This window comes from Salmo trutta, chromosome 15 (genome assembly GCF_901001165.1).
Source record: "Salmo trutta chromosome 15, fSalTru1.1, whole genome shotgun sequence".
NCBI classification, from domain to species: domain Eukaryota; kingdom Metazoa; phylum Chordata; class Actinopteri; order Salmoniformes; family Salmonidae; genus Salmo; species Salmo trutta.
In genome coordinates, this window is record NC_042971.1 from 50,065,893 (window position 1) to 50,085,867 (window position 19,975).

The 19,975-nt window shown below is 42.2% G+C and overlaps 1 protein-coding gene across 1 annotated transcript in view; it reads left to right on the plus strand.

Annotated features, from left to right (window-relative positions):
* Positions 1-1,105: 1,105 nt before the first annotated feature.
* Positions 1,106-19,975, plus strand: part of LOC115149254 (ankycorbin) — a 67,051-nt gene continuing 48,181 nt past the window's right edge. Inside the window, exons 1-2 of the mRNA XM_029691933.1 lie at positions 1,106-1,350; positions 1,891-1,970. Of these exons, the coding sequence (XP_029547793.1) occupies positions 1,935-1,970 (36 nt within the window). The 5' untranslated portion in view covers positions 1,106-1,350; positions 1,891-1,934. The remainder of the gene's footprint in view (positions 1,351-1,890; positions 1,971-19,975) is intronic.

Consider the following 19,975-nt stretch of genomic DNA (forward strand, 5'->3'; position numbering starts at 1 on the left):
AGTGACAAAAATCAATCGGAGCCAACTGGAAGTCCCCTGTGCACGTGCCTTCCGTGCCCAGTTGGTATTTGTCCATGATTGCTACAAGTTTAGATAGCTGGTTTGACTAATTTACCAATCTAAAATTGTTAGCTGACATACTGTAGCTTATTGAGTGACTGTCAGTGACTGACATAACAAGAGAAAAACTGATGATGAACAACCAAATTCCAACCTTGCACTATTCTAACTATCAACAGTAAGTTGAGAGCCAACTGACTTCCTAAATATGTATATATATATTATTAAATATATTTATTTTCAAATTGGTCTGGGGCCTCCTAGTGGCCAGGGGCTCGAATAAGCGACCGCTTAAGTCGCTTATGTCTGGGGGCCTTGACTGTAGGACAAAAATCGAACCAGGCTGGTGAAAGCCTTTATGGCAATGTGGATTAGAAGACAGATGTAGGCTACCACTGTCAGAGGCAGCTTTTGTTGTTTCATTAATCCAGCCAAATGTCTTTGTAACATGGCTTCATGCATGATTCAAATGCTGTACGTCTACCATGAAATAGCCTATATATCTGGTGAGGCTAGATTGCACTGATGTATGGTTTCTAAATGTTTGTATAGTATAGTAAACCATTCTGCTGAGCTGAGAGAGCAAGAGCCTGATGATATCACAGATGTTCACGTGGGATAGACAGAGCATTAAAGCAGACAGAAACCATCTCAGAAGTAAAACAATTAATGTTAACAGCGATAGAATAGATTTGCATTGAAGAAAATATGAAAAATAGACAGAAGGGCAGAACACGGTCTATTTGTAGCTTATGCAGTAGTGTTGCTATTTTTGCGCATACCTATGGGGTGCAGCCTTTAGGAGAAATTGAATTCGCAGAAGTGTAGTGTGCTTTTGCGTATATGCTATTGCTGTCTACCTATTAGAGAAGTGTGATCAGTCACGTTGGTGTTGTAAACAGTGTTTACCTGTTGTAATTGTTGTCAAATATTACAATAAACACAAGACTATAATTCAATTGCACATTTAGCCTACAAAATGTTTATTCATGATTGGGAATATGCAGAAATATTTGGTCACGGGGGAGGAATGACGTCACCATTTCAACTCGAGTAACACTCAGAGTGAGCTAGCTTCCGAGCAAAGCGATAGGCACTTGAATAGTCCAACTTTTAATGTATTCAGCCTGAACCTAGCCAGCATAGCCTATCTAGGCGGGCTATTTGTTCACACTAGCTATTCCTTTTCTGTTTGTTGATTCTATTTTAATATATTTCTACCGACTGACAATTTAGTCAACTCTGTAGGCTGTCGAACAGAATATTACTGTGAGTCCCAACTTTTAAAGGGTAAGTGTGCAGTGTGTTCATACATTATTTACAAAGTTGATGCTAGACTGAATTGTTAGCTTGCTAGCTGTTCCTATCTTTCGCTAACGAGCAAGCGTGGTTGAATGATACAAATGTATCGGAGTAAAAATAAAATATGTTGCCGTTGGACGTTGTGCACTAGTTGTAGCAATTATATACAGAAATCTATTGCTACAGGCTAACGTTACTGTAACCACCTCAAAATAACTTCAAACCTTGCCATGGGACTCGCGATGGATACTTTGTATCAGCCTATAAGTTCTGTCCCATAGTTTGTTTTTATTCATTAGTGCTTGGTAGGCTATTGCGCGGATGAGTGCAAGACACGTTTATATTGCAAATGGTTAATATTACACAGTTACACATGCATAATAATAAGGGCCAACTCTCAAATAAGTTACCATGAAATCAGAGAAAAGTGTTACATTTGCACATGTTACCTCTCCCTGTTGCACTTTAATTTTCATCAGTTAGACTTATTAAAAGTATAAGATGTGTAACTAATTTTTTTTGTTTCAGAGGCTCACCTGGACAAGTGGGAAACTGTATGGACCAGGCCTAAGATGAAGAGCTTTAAAGCAAAGTTTAGGAAGAGCGATGTAAGAACATGCATTACTTTTCAATGGGGTTTTGCGGTTGTGGTGGTATGTTCTTGCCTGACAGAATGTATTCATTCATTCATCGATCCATATGGCTCTGTGACTGTCATAGAAATGCAGCCCTCTGCCATGAAGTTATTTCAGTAACAGCCTCCATGGGTAGTTTCTCCATAGTTGTGACTGAATCATTTGGGAGTGACTTTTCCAGGCTGTGTTTCCTAAAGATCCTACAGGGAGTGACTAACTTCCACTGAGTGTGACTCATCAGTAGTCACAGTTAAATAGTTGCCTACTTAAATAAAGTTTAAATAAAAAATTAAAACAGTGACCATAATCAGACGGCATCAGTGCCAGAGAGGAAGTGTGGCTATGAAGGGGGCGATTTAAACACTTTAAATTGGGTACATCCGTCATCTTGGATGAGTACATACCTAATGTGGAATCTGGGGATAAACCAAAAGTCAGGCAACTAGAGTTTGTTTTCTTTGAACACATTACATTTCATAAATCAATGTACATTTCAGAACTGTTACAATGTTATTGACAGACAGATTTTTGAGGCAGAATACCTTCACTGAAATATGTTGGAGTTGAAGATTCCTTCTGAGTCACTGGAATACTTAGAGTTTTCAAGAGGCCCAAGGCAGTTTCGGGGTGTGATTGTCTATAGGAAAAGTACTCTGTGTTTAGTACTATTAATGTGCCCATATGACATATGGAAGATAAGACATACATAGATTATAATCCTAGAAACCTTTATTAGCTTGAAATTATACAAGTGAGAGACTATATGCAAATATTATTTCCACAAATAACAGGGTATTTTATCTGATGCTGTTGTTGTAAAACATAACCATTGCTTATGGCTGACTAATGTATTTTAACAGTGGGAGTTGCAACCCATGGGTGTTTTTCACATTTAGGTTGCTTAGGAACAGTCCGTCCGTATGTCTGTAACCATCTACTTTGATAGTTCACACCCACATAACCACTTCTCACACTTGCTTTGCTATTAAGAAAAAAACATATTCTGTCCACAAGATTGGCTACAGTTTACTGTTTCCACTGGTGGCCTTAGTGTTAGTAGATAGAAAATGACCTAAAATGTGATCCGATAGTCTACTCTCATTCTCCCCGGCGAAACATGTCATTGGCGGTTGTGGAAGAGTCTTGGACTGAATACATTAAAACACATTTTCCAAAGTGTTCACTCATGAAAAAAAAAACATCTGAACCAGTTGAAGACCTGCCTTTTTAATACGGATTTATTATGTTTTGGTTGAATTCTGGTTTTGCATAGAATTCACCCCATCATATGAATTTACTAGTTTTGAGAAGTGGCTCATGAGAGGTTTTCAAGTTGAGCTATTAGCCCATACATATTCTATGTGGCCTATAGATGGACAGCCTTAGTCAATACCATACCCATGTGTCATTATGTCTATTGACTGAGAAAACCCTCCTCATATACTGTAGTAGTGGGATTACTGTGGATCACCTAGCTCCACAGACCATGTTCATTTTGCTTTTAGCAATACCACATACTGTGCTTTTTATAAAGAGCTCATCAAGAGCAATAGAAAGAAAATATCTTGATTCTATTTTAGGGCTATGTGTCAGCCTGACCTTGCAGTGGAATTCATTCCAGAGCCAGACATTCATTCTTTTCACAAAACAAGGAGATCTGGAATGCCAGTATAAATAGTTTTATGAAGTCAGCCATTTGTGAAATAGCCCTTGTAATATAATAGTTATTTTATCCAAGGACTACCACAATGTTAGTGTCAAATCAATGCTAAATGTCTTTCAGGATCCCTTTAATCTACAACGATGTACCTGCAATAGGGATTCAAGTTAATGAGCAACTCAGCTGAGAATTTTAATTTAATATATATTTTAATTTATTTCACCTTTATTTAACCAGGTAGGCTAGTTGAGAACATGTTCTCATTTACAACTGTGACCTGGCCAAGATAAAGCAAAGCAGTGCGACACAAAACAACACAGAGTTACACATGGAATAAACAAACATACTTGATCAAGAATGATCAGGAATTAAGTGGAGTTGTGTCTACAGTAATTAAAAAGTCTTGCTCAGCGCTTCCAGCTGTGTCTTTATAGTTCATACAGTACATCCTAGTGCCAGCTACCCTTCCCTCTGCACCTCCTCCCCGCCCCCCTGTTTCTCACGGCCCAAGTGCATCTTTTTTATGTTTTGAAATAGGAGACAGACCAGACAGTAATCCCCTAAAGGCATGTCCTCACCTGACACATCCAGTCTGTTACAGGTTAGCCTATGTTGCTGCAACTTTATCTTACTGGTTAGGCTAGAATGTGTTGTAACTGTTTCATACAGGTTAGACAGTGTTGCATTGACCTGAGGCTGTTATGAAATGCAAGCGCCTTCAAAACCCAAATTGGAACTGGATCATTTATTGTAGACATGTATTGACAGGGCCAGGTGGTGTAAATGTACTCTCCCAGTTTAGTATTAAACACATGTAATGTTGCATGAAGGAAACTGTTATATCAGGAAGCAAGCCATGTCTAAAAAGAAGTTTCACTGGTAAAGAAAAAACAACAAAAAAAAGAAGCAGGTGTCTTACAGTTCCTAGCTATACAAGGTCATACTAAAGGAGAAAAGCTCCTGCATTTTTTGTGTGTCTGTGAATACATTGTTAGCATTTTAGTCTAAGCCTATTTGGCGATAGCAACAAAAGTGAGAGCCCTGTTTTTCTGTCTCAGTAAGTCCGTCTGTGGTTAATGGCCAAGCACATTCCCAGAAACCAGGTTATATCCAGTCTGCTCCATCCTAGGCACCAATCAGAAATCCACAGCTGCATCTTGACCACAGAGCCAATCAGGAGAGAACTTGAGACCTGGCCAAACTGCAGGTGACCAGTCATAGAATCTGTTAGTGGTTCAGCAAAAGGAATGAGACTGGCTGGGTGCATCAATGGGACAGGGAGGAGTTCAAGCCTTTTCAAGTACTATGATATTAGAGTCCTTGTAGAGCCCTATTCCCGAGGTCTCTGTGATTTACAGCAGCTAGCTCCCTTCTGGTCTGGCTAAGTTATCATGCACCACACACCTACACATTTCACAATATTCCTCATTTGAAATATTAGTGAAATATAAATCTTGGGAGTGTAGTCAAGGTCCGTCCATTAATTAATATGAGTATCGTGCTTTTCCATCTAGACTTACCCCCACACCAGGGTCGCCAGTGTTTAATGTTAATCTGAGCTCTAGTGTTATTGTGTTTCCTAAAGACTTATGGTGAGCAGTATCAACAACCTCTGCATCATTCAAGACTGTTGCTTTGTGAGGAGGTGTTAAAGTTCATAGTTAGCCATTGTTATGTAAATGGCAGCTGAAAAGTACCCAGGGCCTTGCCTTTGCTCCAAGTCAGAGCAGGTTGTCATCTTGGCCAGTGACACATGGGTGCTGGTCCACGTAGATGGAAACAGAAATGCCACTTAAAAACACTTTGGTAAATCCTCAGTGGAAATGTCCCATAGAGTGTTCTTACATTACCCTTCTCCTTCCCAGACAGACTCTTTAGCTTACTACCATACTCCTACAGTACAGTTTATACGTTACACTGCTCCCAGCTGCCCTGTATTGGCTGCTCAGAGGGATTAAGTAAGGCTTGTCCCAACACACCGCCCCCTCCAACCCTCTCCAGCCTCCAGACTGTGTCTAATTCATGTGTGTGGTGGATTATGCATCCTCGACTCACCAAACACAGCTGTCTGAATGGCTTAGAATGATCTCAGAGCAGACTGTCTCTTATCGCTGTCATCTCACTGAAAGGCCTCTTAATGGGGGACAATGACAGTAAACCAGTGTAGTAGGGCATTAATCTGGGCTGCCTGGAGGGGTGTGGGGGGATGGATCCTGGAGGCTTGTTTTAGGGGGGTCCCAGAGACAGCCCAAACACTGCCATTGAGTCTATTAAAAATAGGACCATGCGATTTCTTTATCTGTTGTTTACAGAAGCAGAGAGACAGTAGGGGAACTTCTGGTCAACAACAGATGGCTTGACTCAGTAATTGTAGGTTGAGTTGACTCTGACCTTAAGCATGGTATAGAATGACTCTGTGGATGTTGGAGATGTTTAGGGTGGCACTAATTATGTCTCTGAACACAATAATGAAAAAAATGTGGTAATAAATCAAATGTTCCTTGCCTCCCTGGGCTCAGGCTGGTGTCGGTGACTTTATCACCAGGAACGAGGTAACGGTACATGCCACTTATCACAGGTACTAGAGCAGAGGAAGAGAGACGTGTAAGCAGTGGGGAGCAGAGAAGTCAAGGAAGGCCTCACTTTAACGTTAACTTGGAGCATATTGTGTTACTGCATCCATGGCAAGTGAACTGAAAGAGTTCAGGTGAAAAGCTTGGCATGAGATCAATGACAAGGTCATACTGCTATCTGTAAAGATTTGGCAACCTTGTGTTCATTTGTTGTTCTCATAACATTCCTCAGTCATCTGATTTAGCTGGTATTTTCTCAGTTGCTCCTCCTACTGCATAGATTCAGGGTAAGAAGAAGATATTCACATGCCTTACAATAACCATGTTACATGTATGAATGTGTGTCTGTGAGGGAAAGGTGTTTTTTCCACAACCCCAATTTCTGAACAGGCATTCAGTCTTTTCATTTACATTTTAGTCATTTAGCAGACGCTCTTATCCAGAGCGACTTACAGTAGTGAATGCATACATTTCATACATTTAAAAATGTTTCTTCCCCCCCCCGTACTGGTCCGCCGTGGGAATCGAACCCACAACCCTGGCGTTGCAAACACCTTGCTCTACCAACTGAGCCACACGGGACCTTTTCAGAAATGTTTATTTATAGAACAGGCTATTTTTGTTAAAGGAAGTGTAGTACTCTGGCTATTTTTTATATATGCTTCAAAAGTGACAATTAGGCCTCTGCTCTGGGACGTAAATGGAAGGAAACTCCTGCACAATGAACCTCACTCCACCAACTGCAATGGTTCAGAAAACCAACATCTTCACCAAGATCACATATGAGGGAAAACATGATGTTGTTCTTACTCTTCAACCCATAGCATATACATAGATACATATGCCACGTTATGTCTGTGACATTGTGTTGTTTGGCTCTCTGCTCTCTCTCTGACTCAGTGCTCCGTCCAACAACAGTCCCTTGTCTGTACTCTGCCTTGGCCTACTCAGCACCTTCACAATAAGTGAAGGCCATCTAGCCAAGCTCAGAGTCAGCTCTGTGGTGATAAGAGGGAACAACTGGGGGACTTGAGGCAAAAGAAAATGTTGAAATTATAATATATAGCAGTTGTTTATATAGCAGCTGTTGATGCCATGGCAATACTGTATACAGTAGAGTGTGTTTGCATGATTTTAATACTCCACATGTTTATATGCTGCGATTGCTAGTCTAAATAGGCTCAAAACTTAATTTGACTAAATGTGTGGGTGTGCATTCAAACACATTTTAGCTGTTTAATACCATGAGGTGATACATGGGAAAATGTATCATTTTGTATGAAAAAAGAACACTGTTGTGCTGTAGTATCTGAGAGTGGAAGTCTGTCTGAAACTTACCATATGGTCTTTGTTTAGCCATGATTTCTCTGTGGTTTCCAGTCCCTTATGTTGGTTAGAGTTTCAGTCATGTAACCGGCTCAAGTCTATTTGAGACTGCTTAAGCAGTTTCAGCTGTTATTTAGTAGAACGGAGGCATTGTTTGGGGACATTGTGCATATGCTTTGTATTAGGAAGTGCTTGAAATGAACATTTTATTCTTTATCGTAAGGCTGTAGATACTATACTTGCCACACTTTCTACACAAACATGCATCGTTGTGGTGGTAGACAGACAATACCCATAGGGACACATTGGAATTGGTGTCAGAACTCGGGTCATCAGCTGTTCCTCTGATCATTGTTTTGTACAGTTTTCTTTGCTGAGACTGAGAGACATACAGCATTGCCTGTAGCAAGTTGTTGCTCCAGTATAAAACTTTACTCACATTTCAATTATGAAACGCGTACTAGTCTACATACAATAAGGCATACACTAGATCATGGCTCTGGGGTTTCGGTTGTCTTTGGGGGTCCAGAGCAGAGAAAGAGAGAGTGACTTTTACAGTTGCTCTCTGTCTGCACTTACTGGTATCAGTATAAATCTAGGCTGATGATTTCACCAGCAGGCCGTAGTTGAAGTCGTTCAGACCAGACCCCAGACCTGGATGCTACTGTAGTATAGTGAGGGTACCAGAAGCAGCAGGTATGTCTTACAGTATGTTGCTCTTATTGTGTGGAGAAGTTATCATTGAAGAATTGGCATGGTCCAGTATAGTGAGAATACCAGAAGCCGGCTCAGTTACACAACCGTGAGCATTGGATTGAGAACAAGTCTACATATTGGAAAAGTTGGGTGGAATGGCAATCCAGAACAGAACACCCCATATACTTTAGTATTGTGTAGAAAGTATATGCCTTGTTTCGCAGTATTTACAGGAATACTGATGTTGAAGGAACACACTTTCCATGGACTGCTTGATGTTGAGTTTGTCCCCCACACAAACTCCATGATCCCTCTCTCCCAGGTCACTGCCTTCTCCAACTGTTATGGATTTCATCAATATGTAGAGCAGAAGAAAATCTATTGGGCTGCAGATTATGGCTTTAATGTACATTTGCCCTCAGGAAATTGCATCCGGGATAGAGCTTTGCAAGATGTCCTCATCTTTGTTGAGTGGAAAACAACAACAGTGCAATTGAAGCAGTTTCCAGAAATGCTGCATCTGCATTTCTCATGGTTAATCTCTGCTATCCAGGGAAAGCTGTGCTGCTTAACTGGTGTGACCCAGTGAGCATCATTTACAGTGTGTTTATGATGTTGGCCCAGTTGTCTGCTGTACTGTAATGTAAGTGGTACGTTATGTTTATTACGTACTTGGTACAGCTAGCAGACCCAGGTGCTTGCATGACCTGTGCCTAAATAAGTTCTGCATTATAGTTTTTTTAGACAGACGGCACTCAGTCTTTTGATGCGTTATTGTTATTATGTAATTAGCAACATTGGTAAGTTTTTTGGTTTTAGGTTACTGCTTGAGAGGATGTGGAAGTCTTCTGATGTAGACATTTCCTTTTTGATCTCCCTCTTCCTAATTTATTAAGTGGGTAAAACTAAACAAATACGTTGAGTGTAGCTGAAGGAATTACAACTTTGCGGGCCGGGTTTGTTTTTTCTTTTGGAGACATGGGGGCCTCAGAGGACAGGAAATGGACTCTAGGACAGATTTGGAATAACATTTGATGTGAACATTTACATTCCCCTAATTAATGTCTATTTTCTTTTAATTCTCCAGGCTTCTTAGCAAAATACTTATGATGATTTGTGATGCATTTGTATATATGTGTTGCACTCAAAACTTATTTTGATATTTGCTATGAGGATAAGCATTTAAAGTGATACAATCTGTCACCTAAATGTCTCCCAGAGACTAAATTGATAACTTGTTGGGGTTTTGACAGACACGTCCAGTGAGGTTTACAGTTCTCACATAAAGTAGTCCCTCTGGACACCATACTGTAACCGGACTCACTAGGGATAATAGAGCTGTTCGTGGAAAACATGCTCGGATACATTACAATAATACAATTTCAAAAATACTGTCAGGCTAATTTATGGCAAATTTAGTAGGGATGCATGATATATCGGTGAACATATCGGAATCGGCCGATATTAACTAAAATGCCAACATCTGTATTGGCCAATGTCTAGTTTAACGCCGATGTGCTAAACCGATGTCAAAGCGGATGTGCATACCTATATAACTTAGGTACATGCCGTAATGACGCCACATAAAATTTTGCGCTATACGTGCAACACAGCATTCATAACCTAGCCCACAATGTCTGCTGTGTGGATCGAGCAGTCAACAAGTCGAGCAGTCATTTGAAAGAGTAAGAACATTTCAGCGAGACAACTCAAAAAGCGAAATCCATTAAAGCCAAGATAATGGAATTCATTGCCCTTGACAATCAACCGTTCTCTGTCATGGGTGATGTTGGCTTTCGCGGACTGGTCGAGCACCGGTACACAATACCAAGTGCCCTATTTTTCAGATGTTGCCCTACCGGAGTTACACTGTTATTAGCTTGAAGACATACATACTATGGAACGCCATTTGGGTCTTTGCGTGTCAAAAAAGATACAGTAGCACTGTCAAAGCTGTACAAAAAAGTCTGCAAACAAGCAAACACCAGCCACGAATGATGTGTTTACAATACCGCGTTGGTATTAAAGCATCATTTGTTCGACCGCAACTTCTGGGGTAGCTAGCTTTAGCTTGGTACCTAGCTAGCACCAATACAACCAGCCTGAAATCAATGACCAGTGGAAACTGCAGTAATTTTCATTATTCTTGGCAATGTTTTAGGAATCCTTGTGTGTAAGTATTAGCTAGGTTACCACTTGCTGTTCGCCTATTGAAATTGAACTTCAGTTCATGAAAATAAATAGCTAGCCAGCTAGCCTGTTGCCCAAAGCTAACATTATAAGAAGCCAGCTAGCTTCATCTGGCTAGTGAGGCTCGACTGGACTTGGCACAATAGTGGAATTTGTGGTTTGCCTTCCAAATAAAAGTATGTAATTGATAGTGATGCAAATGAATACAAATAGTAGAATTATGCCATACTTTTATTTTGAAGGCTAAATGCAAAGTCCACTATTGTGGATAATCCTTATTGTGGCTAGCTTCACATAGATGGGTCCGACCACCATTAATCAAATAAAAACTGTCTTATAAAATTTAGATGATGATATAGTTAGCTAGCTAACTAGTTAGCTACTGAAACAGATTGTCGTTTTGCTATGTTTTTAGGGAAGAACATTGTTTGCATCCATGAGCTAGCTAGCTTTTTTATGACCAGTACTGTAGGTGCGCGAGGCAACTTTACTAGCGTCATAGCATACGTATCGATGAATCGTTGTGACATGAAATACAAGTGATAGTGTAATCAATGTGTAATAACTCCGTAAAAAATGTATGAACGTGTTAAATTATTATGTGACGTGCAGTCATATTCAGGTCGTGATTGGTCAACAAGCTTTTTTGACATGTGAAATAGTGTTATCTACTGGTCATTGTTTTATTTTTTGACACGCAAAGACCCAAATGGTGTTCCATAGCAAAGACCCAAACGGTGTTCCATAGCAAAGACCCAAACGGTGTTCCATAGCAAAGACCCAAATGACCTTCCATAGCAAAAACCCAAACAGGGTTCCATTGCAAAGACCCAATCGGCGTTCCATAGAAATCCTGGTTGAGAATGAAACGACTGAACAAATGAACAACGAAACAGCGCAGCAAGTAAGTTTTATTTTTATTTAAAAAATAAAAACAAATTCACCTTTATTTAACCTGTTGGGGATAGGGGGCAGTATTTGCACGGCCGGATAAAAAACGTACCCGATTTAATCTGGTTATTACTACTGCCCAGAAACTAGAATATGCTCGTGATGGTGAGCTATCTACTCAGAATATTGCAAAATGTGCTTTTTCCGAAAAGCTATTTTAAAATCGGACACCGCGATTGCATAAAGGAGTTCTGTATCTATAATTCTTAAAATAATTGTTATGTTTTTTGTGAACGTTTATCGTGAGTAATTTAGTAAATTCACCGGAAGTTTGCGGTGGGTATGCTAGTTCTGAACGTCACATGCTAATATAAAAAGCAGTTTTTTGATATAAATATGAACTTGATTGAACAAAACATGCATGTATTGTATAACATAATGTCCTAGGAGTGTCATCTGATGAAGATCATCAAATGTTAGTGCTGCATTTAGCTGTGGTTTTGGTTTTTGTGACATTATATGCTAGCTTGAAAAATGGGTGTCTGATTATTTCTGGCTGGGTACTCTGCTGACATAATCTAATGTTTTGCTTTCGTTGTAAAGCCTTTTTGAAATCGGACAGTGTGGTTAGATTAACGAGTTGTCCACGTATTCTAAGTCAGAGCCGTCCAGAGTAGTGATGCTGGACGGGCGAACAGGTGTGGGCAGTGATCGATTGAATAGCATGCATTTAGTTTTACTTGCGTTTAAGAGCAGTTGGAGGCCACGGAAGGAGAGTTGTATGGCATTGAAGCTCGTCTGGAAGTTAGTTAACACAGTGTCCAAAGAGGGGCCAGAAGTATTCAGAATGGTGTCGTCTGCGTAGAGGTGGATCAGAGAATCACCAGCAGCAAGAGCAACATCATTGATGTATACAGTGAAGAGAGTGGCCCGAGAATTGAACCCTGTGGCACACCCATAGAGACTGCCAGAGGTCCGGACAACAGGCCCTCCGGTTTGACACACTGAACTCTATCAGAGAAGTAGTTGGTAAACCAGGCGAGGCAATCATTTGAGAAACCAAGGCTGTCGAGTTTGCCAATAAGAATGTGGTGATTGACAGAGTCGAAAGCCTTGGCCAGGTCGATGAATACGGCTCTTATCGATGGCGGTTATGATGTCGTTTAGGACCTTGAGCGTGGCTGAGGTGCACCCATGACCAGCTCTGAAACCAGATTGCATGGCGGAGAAGGTACGGTGGGATTCGAAATGGTCGGTAATCTGTTTGTTAACTTGGCTTTTGAAGACCTTAGAAAGACAGGGTAGGATAGATATAGGTCTGTAGCAGTTTGGGTCCAGAGTGTCACCCCCTTTGAAGAGGGGGATGACCGCGGCAGCCTTCCAATCTTTGGGAATCTCAGACGATACGAAAGAGAGGTTGAACAGGCTAGTAATAGGGGTTGCAACAGTTTAATAATTTTAGAAAGAGAGGGTCCAGATTGTCTAGCCCGGCTGATTTGTATGGGTCCAGATTTTGCAGCTCTTTCAGAACATCAGCTGTCGGGATTTGGGTGAAGGAGAAATGGTGGGGGCTTTGGCGGGTTGCTGTGGAGGGTGCCGGGCAGTTGACCGGGGTAGGGGTAGCCAGGTGGAAAGCATGGCCAGCCGTAGAGAAATGCTTATTGAAATTCTCAATTATAATGGATTTATCGGTGGTAACAGTGTTTCCTAGCCTCAGAGCAGTGGGCAGGTGGGAGGAGGTGCTCTTATTCTCCATGGACTTTTCAGTGTCCCAGAACTTTTTTGAGTTAGTACTACAGGATGCAAATTTCTGTTTGAAAAAGCTAGCCTTAGCTTTTCTAACTACCTGTGTATATTTGTTCCTAACTTCCCTGAAAAGTTGCATATCACGGGGGCTATTCGATGCTAATGCAGAACACCACAGGATGTTTTTGTGCTGGTCAAGGGCAGACAGGTCTGGAGTGAACCAAGGATTATATCTATTCCTAGTTCTACATTTTTTGTGTGGGGCATGCTTATTTAAGATGGTGAGGAAGGCACTTTTAAAGAATAGCCAGGCATCATCTACTGACGGGCTGAGGTCAATGTCATTCCAGGATACCCCGGCCAGGTCGATTAGAAAGGCCTGCTCGCAGAAGTGTTTTAGGGAGCGTTTGACAGTGATGAGGGGTGGTCGTTTGGTCGCAGACCCATTACGGATGCAGGCAATGAGGCAGTGATCGCTGAGATCTTGATTGAAAACAGCAGAGGTGTATTTGGAGGGCGAGTTAGTTAGGATGACATCTATGAGGGTGCCCGTGTTTACGGATTTGGGGTTGTACCTGGTAGGTTCATTGATAATTTGTGTAAGATTGAGGGCATCAAGCTTAGATTGTAGGATGTCCGGGGTGTTAAGCATGTCCCAGTTTAGGTCACCTAGTAGCACGAGCTCAGAAGATAGATGGGGGGCAATCAATTCACATATGGTATCGAGGGCACAGCTGGGGGCAGAGGGAGGTCTATAGCAAGCGGCAACAGTGAGAGACTTGTTTCTGGAAAGGTGCATTTTTAGAAGTAGAAGCTCGAATTGTTTGGGTACACACTTGGATAGTAATACAGAACTCTGCAGACTATCTTTGCAGTAGATTGCAACACCGCCCCCTTTGGCAGTTCTATCTTGGCGGAAAATGTTATAGTTAGCGATGGAGATTTCAAGGTTTTTGGTGGTTTTCCTAAGCCAGGATTCAGACACAGCTAAGACATCTGGGTTGGCAGAGTGTGCTAAAGCAGTGAGTAAAACAAACTTAGGGAGTTGTCTTCTAATGTTAACATACATGAAACCAAGGCTTTTACGGTTATAGAAGTCAACAAATGAGAGCACCTGGGGAGTGGGAGTGGAGCTAGGCACTGCAGGACCTGGATTAACCTCCACATCACCAGAGGAACAGAGGAGAAGTAGGATAAGGGTACGGCTAAAGGCTATATGAACTGGCCTTCTAGCACGTTTGGGACAGAGAGTAAAAGGAGCAGGTTTCTGGGCACGATAGCATAGATTCAAGGCATAGTGTACAGACAAAGGTAAGGTAGGATGTGAGTACATTGGAGGTAAACCTAGGCATTGAGTAATGATGAGAGAGATATAGTCTCTAGAGACGTTTATACCAGGTGTTGTCATCGCATATGTAGGAGGTGGAACAACATGGTTGGTTAAGGCATATTGAGCAGGGCTAGAGGCTCTACGGTGAAATAAGACCGTGATCACTAACCAGGACAGTAATGGACGAGGCATATTGATATTAGAGAGAGGCATGCGTAGCCAAGTGAACATATGGGTCCGGTGATTGGTTGGGCTGACGGGACACGGCGATTCACACAGTTAGCAGGCCGATGCTAACAAGCTAAAAGTTAGTAGGCCGGGGCTAAACAAGCTAGCAGTTAGCAGACCGGGGCTAGCAAGTTAGCCTTTGGGGGACGTCGCGATGGGGGTAAGTCTGTTTTTGCCTCTTCGTGCGGTGAGGTCGATAGACCAGTCATGGAATTAGTAGGGTTCCAAGTAGCTCTCGATAGCTAGCAGGCCAGTTAGCAGAATGGGCCTTCAGCGGACGTCGCGCCTGACGGGCCTGTTGGAATCCTCGGGCAGATTATGTCGATATTCCAGTCGTAGAGGATCGGCGGGGTTCCGTGCCCCGTACCGGCAGTAGAAGGGGTCCGGATATTGTAGCCCAGGAGTGAAAAAAATAGGTTTCGATTATGTTTTACTGGTAATGGGGACATACATAAATGCCAACAAAATTACTTTTTGGTCAGTGGTGTGTGTGTGTGTAACTTTTATTTAACTAGGCAAGTCAGTTAAGAACAATTTCTTATTTACAATGACGGCCTACCCCGGCCAAACCCAGATGACGCTGGGCCAATTGTGCGCCGCCCTACGGGACTCCTAATCACGGCCGGATGTGATACAGCCTGGATTCGAACCAGGGACTGTAGTGATGCCTCTTGCACTGAGATGCAGTGCCTTAGACCGCTGCGTTCGTGTGTGTTAACTATTTAACTGTACTAGAATGCTTAAAAGGCCACAACAAATTTTAATGTCATAGGAGTGAAGCCAAATACAAACTGGCTTCCCTTGAGTCTTTTTTTGGTGTACCAGGACCATTCACAGTTGAGCTCACTCAGTTTAGCTCAACGCTGATTGGGTATTATTTATACTTTTTTAACAAGGGAGGCCAAATGCTCGCTGGCTTCCCTTGCATTCAATGCTACGGGTGGCAACAATGTCATACCCTTTTTGACCAGACAGAATTGGATAGATGGCCTGCCTACACGCTCACTTGGATGCTTTCTCTGGTGAGATACAGTTGAAGTTGGAAGTTAACATACACTTAGATTGGAGTCATTAAAACTTGTTTTTCAACCACTCCACAAATTTCTTGCTAACAAACTATAGTTTTGGCAAGTCGGTTAGGACATCTACTTTGTGCATGACACAAGTAATGTTTACAACAATTGTTTACAGACAGATTATTTCACTCATAATTCACTGTATCACAATTCCAGTTAGTCAGAAGTTTACATACACTAATTTAACTGTGCCTTTAAACAGCTTGGAAAATTCCAGAAAATTATGTCATGGCTTTAGAAGCTTCTGATATGCTAATTGACATAATTTGAGTCAATTGGAGGTATACCTGTGAATGTATTTCAAGGCCTACCTTCAAACTTAGTGCCTCTTTCCTTGACATCATGGGAAAAACAAAAGAAATGTTCAAATCAAAAAACATTGTAGACCTCCACAAGTCTGGTTCATCCTTGGGAGCAATTTCCAAACGCCTGAAGGTACCACGTTTGTCTGTACAAACAATAGTACGCAAGTATAAACACCATGGGACCACGCAGCCATCATACCGCTCAGGAAGGAGACGCGTTCTGTCTCCTAGAGATGAACGTACTTTGGTGCGAAAAGTGCAAATCAATCCCAGAACAACAGCAAAGGACCTTGTGAAGATTCTGGAGGAAACAGCTACAAAAGTATCTATATCCACAGTAAAATGAGTCCTATATCGACATAACCTGAAAGGCCGCTCAGCAAGGAAGAAACCACTGCTCCAAAACCGCCATAAAAAAGCCAGACTATGGTTTGCAACTGCACATGGGGACAAAGATCATACTTTTTGGAGAAATGTCCTCTGGTCTGATGAAACAGAAATAGAACTGTTTGGCCATAATGACCATCGTTTTGTTTAGAAGAAAAAGGGGGAGGCTTGCAAGCCGAAGAACACCATCCCAACCATGAAGCACGGGGGTGGAAGCATCATGTTGTGGGGGTGCTTTGCTGCAGGAGGGACTGGTGCACTTCACCAAATAGATGGCATCATGAGGGATGAAAATTATGTGGATATATTGAAGCAACATCTCAAGACATCAGTCAGGAAGTTAAAGGTTGGTCACAAATGGGTTTTCCAAATGGACAATGACCCAAGCATATTTCCAAAGTTGTGGCAAAATGGCTTAAGGACAACAAAGTCAAGGTATTGGAGTGGCCATCACAAAGCCCTGACCTCAATCCTATACAAAATTTGTGGGCAGAACTGAAAAAGTGTGCGAGCAAGGAGGCCTACAAACCTGACTCAGTTACACCAGCTCTGTCAGGAGGAATGGGCCACAATTCACCCAACTTATTGTGGGAAACTTGTGGAAGGCTACCCAAAATGTTTGACCCAAGTTAAACAATCTAAAGGCAATGCTACCAAATACTAATTGACTATGTAAACTTCTGACCCACTGGGAATGTGATGAAAGGAAGAAAAGCTTAAATAAATAATTCTCTCTACTATTATTCTGACATTTCACATTCTTAAAATAAAGTGGTGATCTGAACTGACCTAAGACAGGGAATTTTTACTAGGATTAAATGTCAAGAATTGTGATAAACTGAGTTTAAATTTTTAAAAATGGCTAAGGTACACTTCCAACTTCAAACTTCCAATTCTTGCGAATTGAAGGAAAATGATGAAACACAGATGTCTGACTCGGATCAGGCTCTAAATTGTTTTACTTCTTTGCTAAACTGTATTGCAGACAAGCATGTACCATTCAAGAAACTAAGGTTAAAGGATAGAGCTAATTCTTGGTTCACACATTAACTATCAGAGAAACTTCAGGAGAGAAATTCAGCTTGGGCTGACTGATTCTACGTCTGACTGGCAGTCCTTCAGACGCTTGAGAAATAGATGTCTATCCCTGATTAGAAAAGCTGAATGTACATACTTCTTGAAATATCTGAGAATGGTGTGAATCCAGCTGCCTTCTGGAAGATAGTCAAATCATTGAAACAATACTCCACCCCCTCATTGCCCCAGCAGGTTTTGACGGCCTCTGGTCCCATAACAGATAAGATGGACATTTTGTGGTGCTTTTAATAACCACTTTGCCTAAGCATGCCACTTATTTAAAAAAATTGCTTCTGAAAACTCTGATTCCAGTAGAGGGAGTCCTTAGCTCACCCCAGGTTGCAGAGAACGATAGAGTTAGACTTTGGAGAGAGGGGAGCCGGCCAGGCAGAGACAGCAAGGGTGGTTCATCATGGATACGCAGACCATTCTATAAAAATTGAGCTCTATTGGAGAAAGCCCTGCCTCCAGCTGTTTGCTTAGAAATTCTAGGAACAATAACGAGGCCTGCATCCTGTGACTGTAGCATACGTGTAGGTATGTATGGCAGGACCAAATTGAAGAGATATGTAGGAGAAAGTCCATGTAATGCTTTGTAGGTTAGCAGTACAATCTTGAAATCAGCCCTAGTCATAACAGGGCTAGCTTTGGAGTAATATGGCATTTTTGGGGGGTTCTAGTCAAGATAGCAGCTGAACTTTAGCACTAGCTGAAGTTTATTTAGTTCCTTATCCAGGTAGCCGGAGAGTAGAGCATTTCAATAGTCTATAGTCTTGAAGTGACAAAAGCATGGATTAGCTTTTCTGTCAAGGCTGTGGGTAACTGGTGAAAGTAGTCAGGCGCAGGAGAGCTGAGATGCGTGGACAAGGTATTTAATACAAGATAACACCAGTATAAACACAATACTATGGTGCACAAAAAATACCGGTACCACGAAATAAACGGGCGTAAATAACAAAACCCGGCAACAAATAACCAGCCATCAGTAACAGCCTGAACAATAGAACAAACACGCACACAAACATGGGGGAAACCAGAGGGTTAAATAATGAACATCTAATGGGGGAATTGAAACCAGGTGTGTAGAAAACAAAGACAAAACAAATGGAAAATGAAAAGTGGATCGACGATGGCTAGAAGGCCGGTGACGCCGAACGCCGCTTGAACAAGGAGAGGGACCGACTCCGGTGGAAGTCGTGACAGTACCCCCCCTGACACGTAGTTCAGCAGTGCGCTGACACCGGCCTCGGGGACGACCCGGATGGCGAGGCGCAGGGCAATCCGGATGGAGACGGTGGAACTCCCGCATCGCAGGGTCTAATACGTTCTCCACCGGCACCCAGCATCTCTCCTCCAGACCGTACCCCTCCCACTCCACGAGGTATTGAAGGCCCCTCGCCTGATGTCTCGATTCCAGTATGGATCGGACTGCATACGCCGGGGCCCCCTCGATGTCCAGAGGGGGCAGAGGAACCTCCCGCACTTCAGACTCCTGGAGTGGACCAGCCACCACCGGCCTGAGGAGAGACACATGGAACGAGGAGTTAATACGGTCATCTGGGGGAAGCTGTAAACTGTAACAAACCTCGTTCACTCTCCTCATTACTTTGATTGGCCCCACAAACAGCGGGCCCAGCTTCCGGCAGGGCAGGCAGAGGGGCAGGTTTCAGGTTGAGAGCCGGTCCCCCGGTGCAAACACCGGGGCCTCACTGCGGTAGCGGTCTGCGCTGGCTTTCCGACGCCTCACGGCCCGCTGAAGGTGCACATGAGCGGCGTCCCATGTCTCCTCCGAGCGCCTAAACCAGTCGTCCACCACAGGAGCCTCGATCTGGCTCTGATGCCAGGGCGCCAGAACCAGTTGGTACCCCAGTACGCACTGGAAGGGGGAGAGGTTGGTAGAGGAGTGGCGGAGTGAGTTCTGGGCCGCCGAACGCCGCTCGAACAAGGAGAGGAACCGACTCCGGCAGAAGTCGTGACATTTTCTGCATAATATTTTGACAAAAAGTTTTGGATTGTTGCAATGTTACGAAGATGGAAAAAAAAGCAGCTATGGATTTAAAATATATATACACTACCTTTCAAAAGTTTGGGGTCACTTAGAAATGTCCTTGTTTTTGAATGAAAAGCAACTTTTTTGTCCATTAAAATAACATCAAATTGATCAGAAATACAGTGTAGACATTGTTAATGTTGTAAATGACTATTGTAGCTGGAAACGGCAGATTTTTTATAAAATATCTACATATGCACACAGAGGCCCATTATTAGCAACGGTCACTTCTGTTAATCATTTTAAAATGCTAACTGATCATTAGAAAACTGTTTTGCAATTATGTTAGCACAGCTGAAAACTGTTGTGCTCATTTAAGAAGCAATAAAACTGGCCTTTAGACTAGTTAAGTATCTGGAGCATCAGCATTTGATAACAGGCTAAAAATGGCCAGAAACAATGGACTTTCTTCTGAAATTCGTCAGTCTATTCTTGTTCTGAGA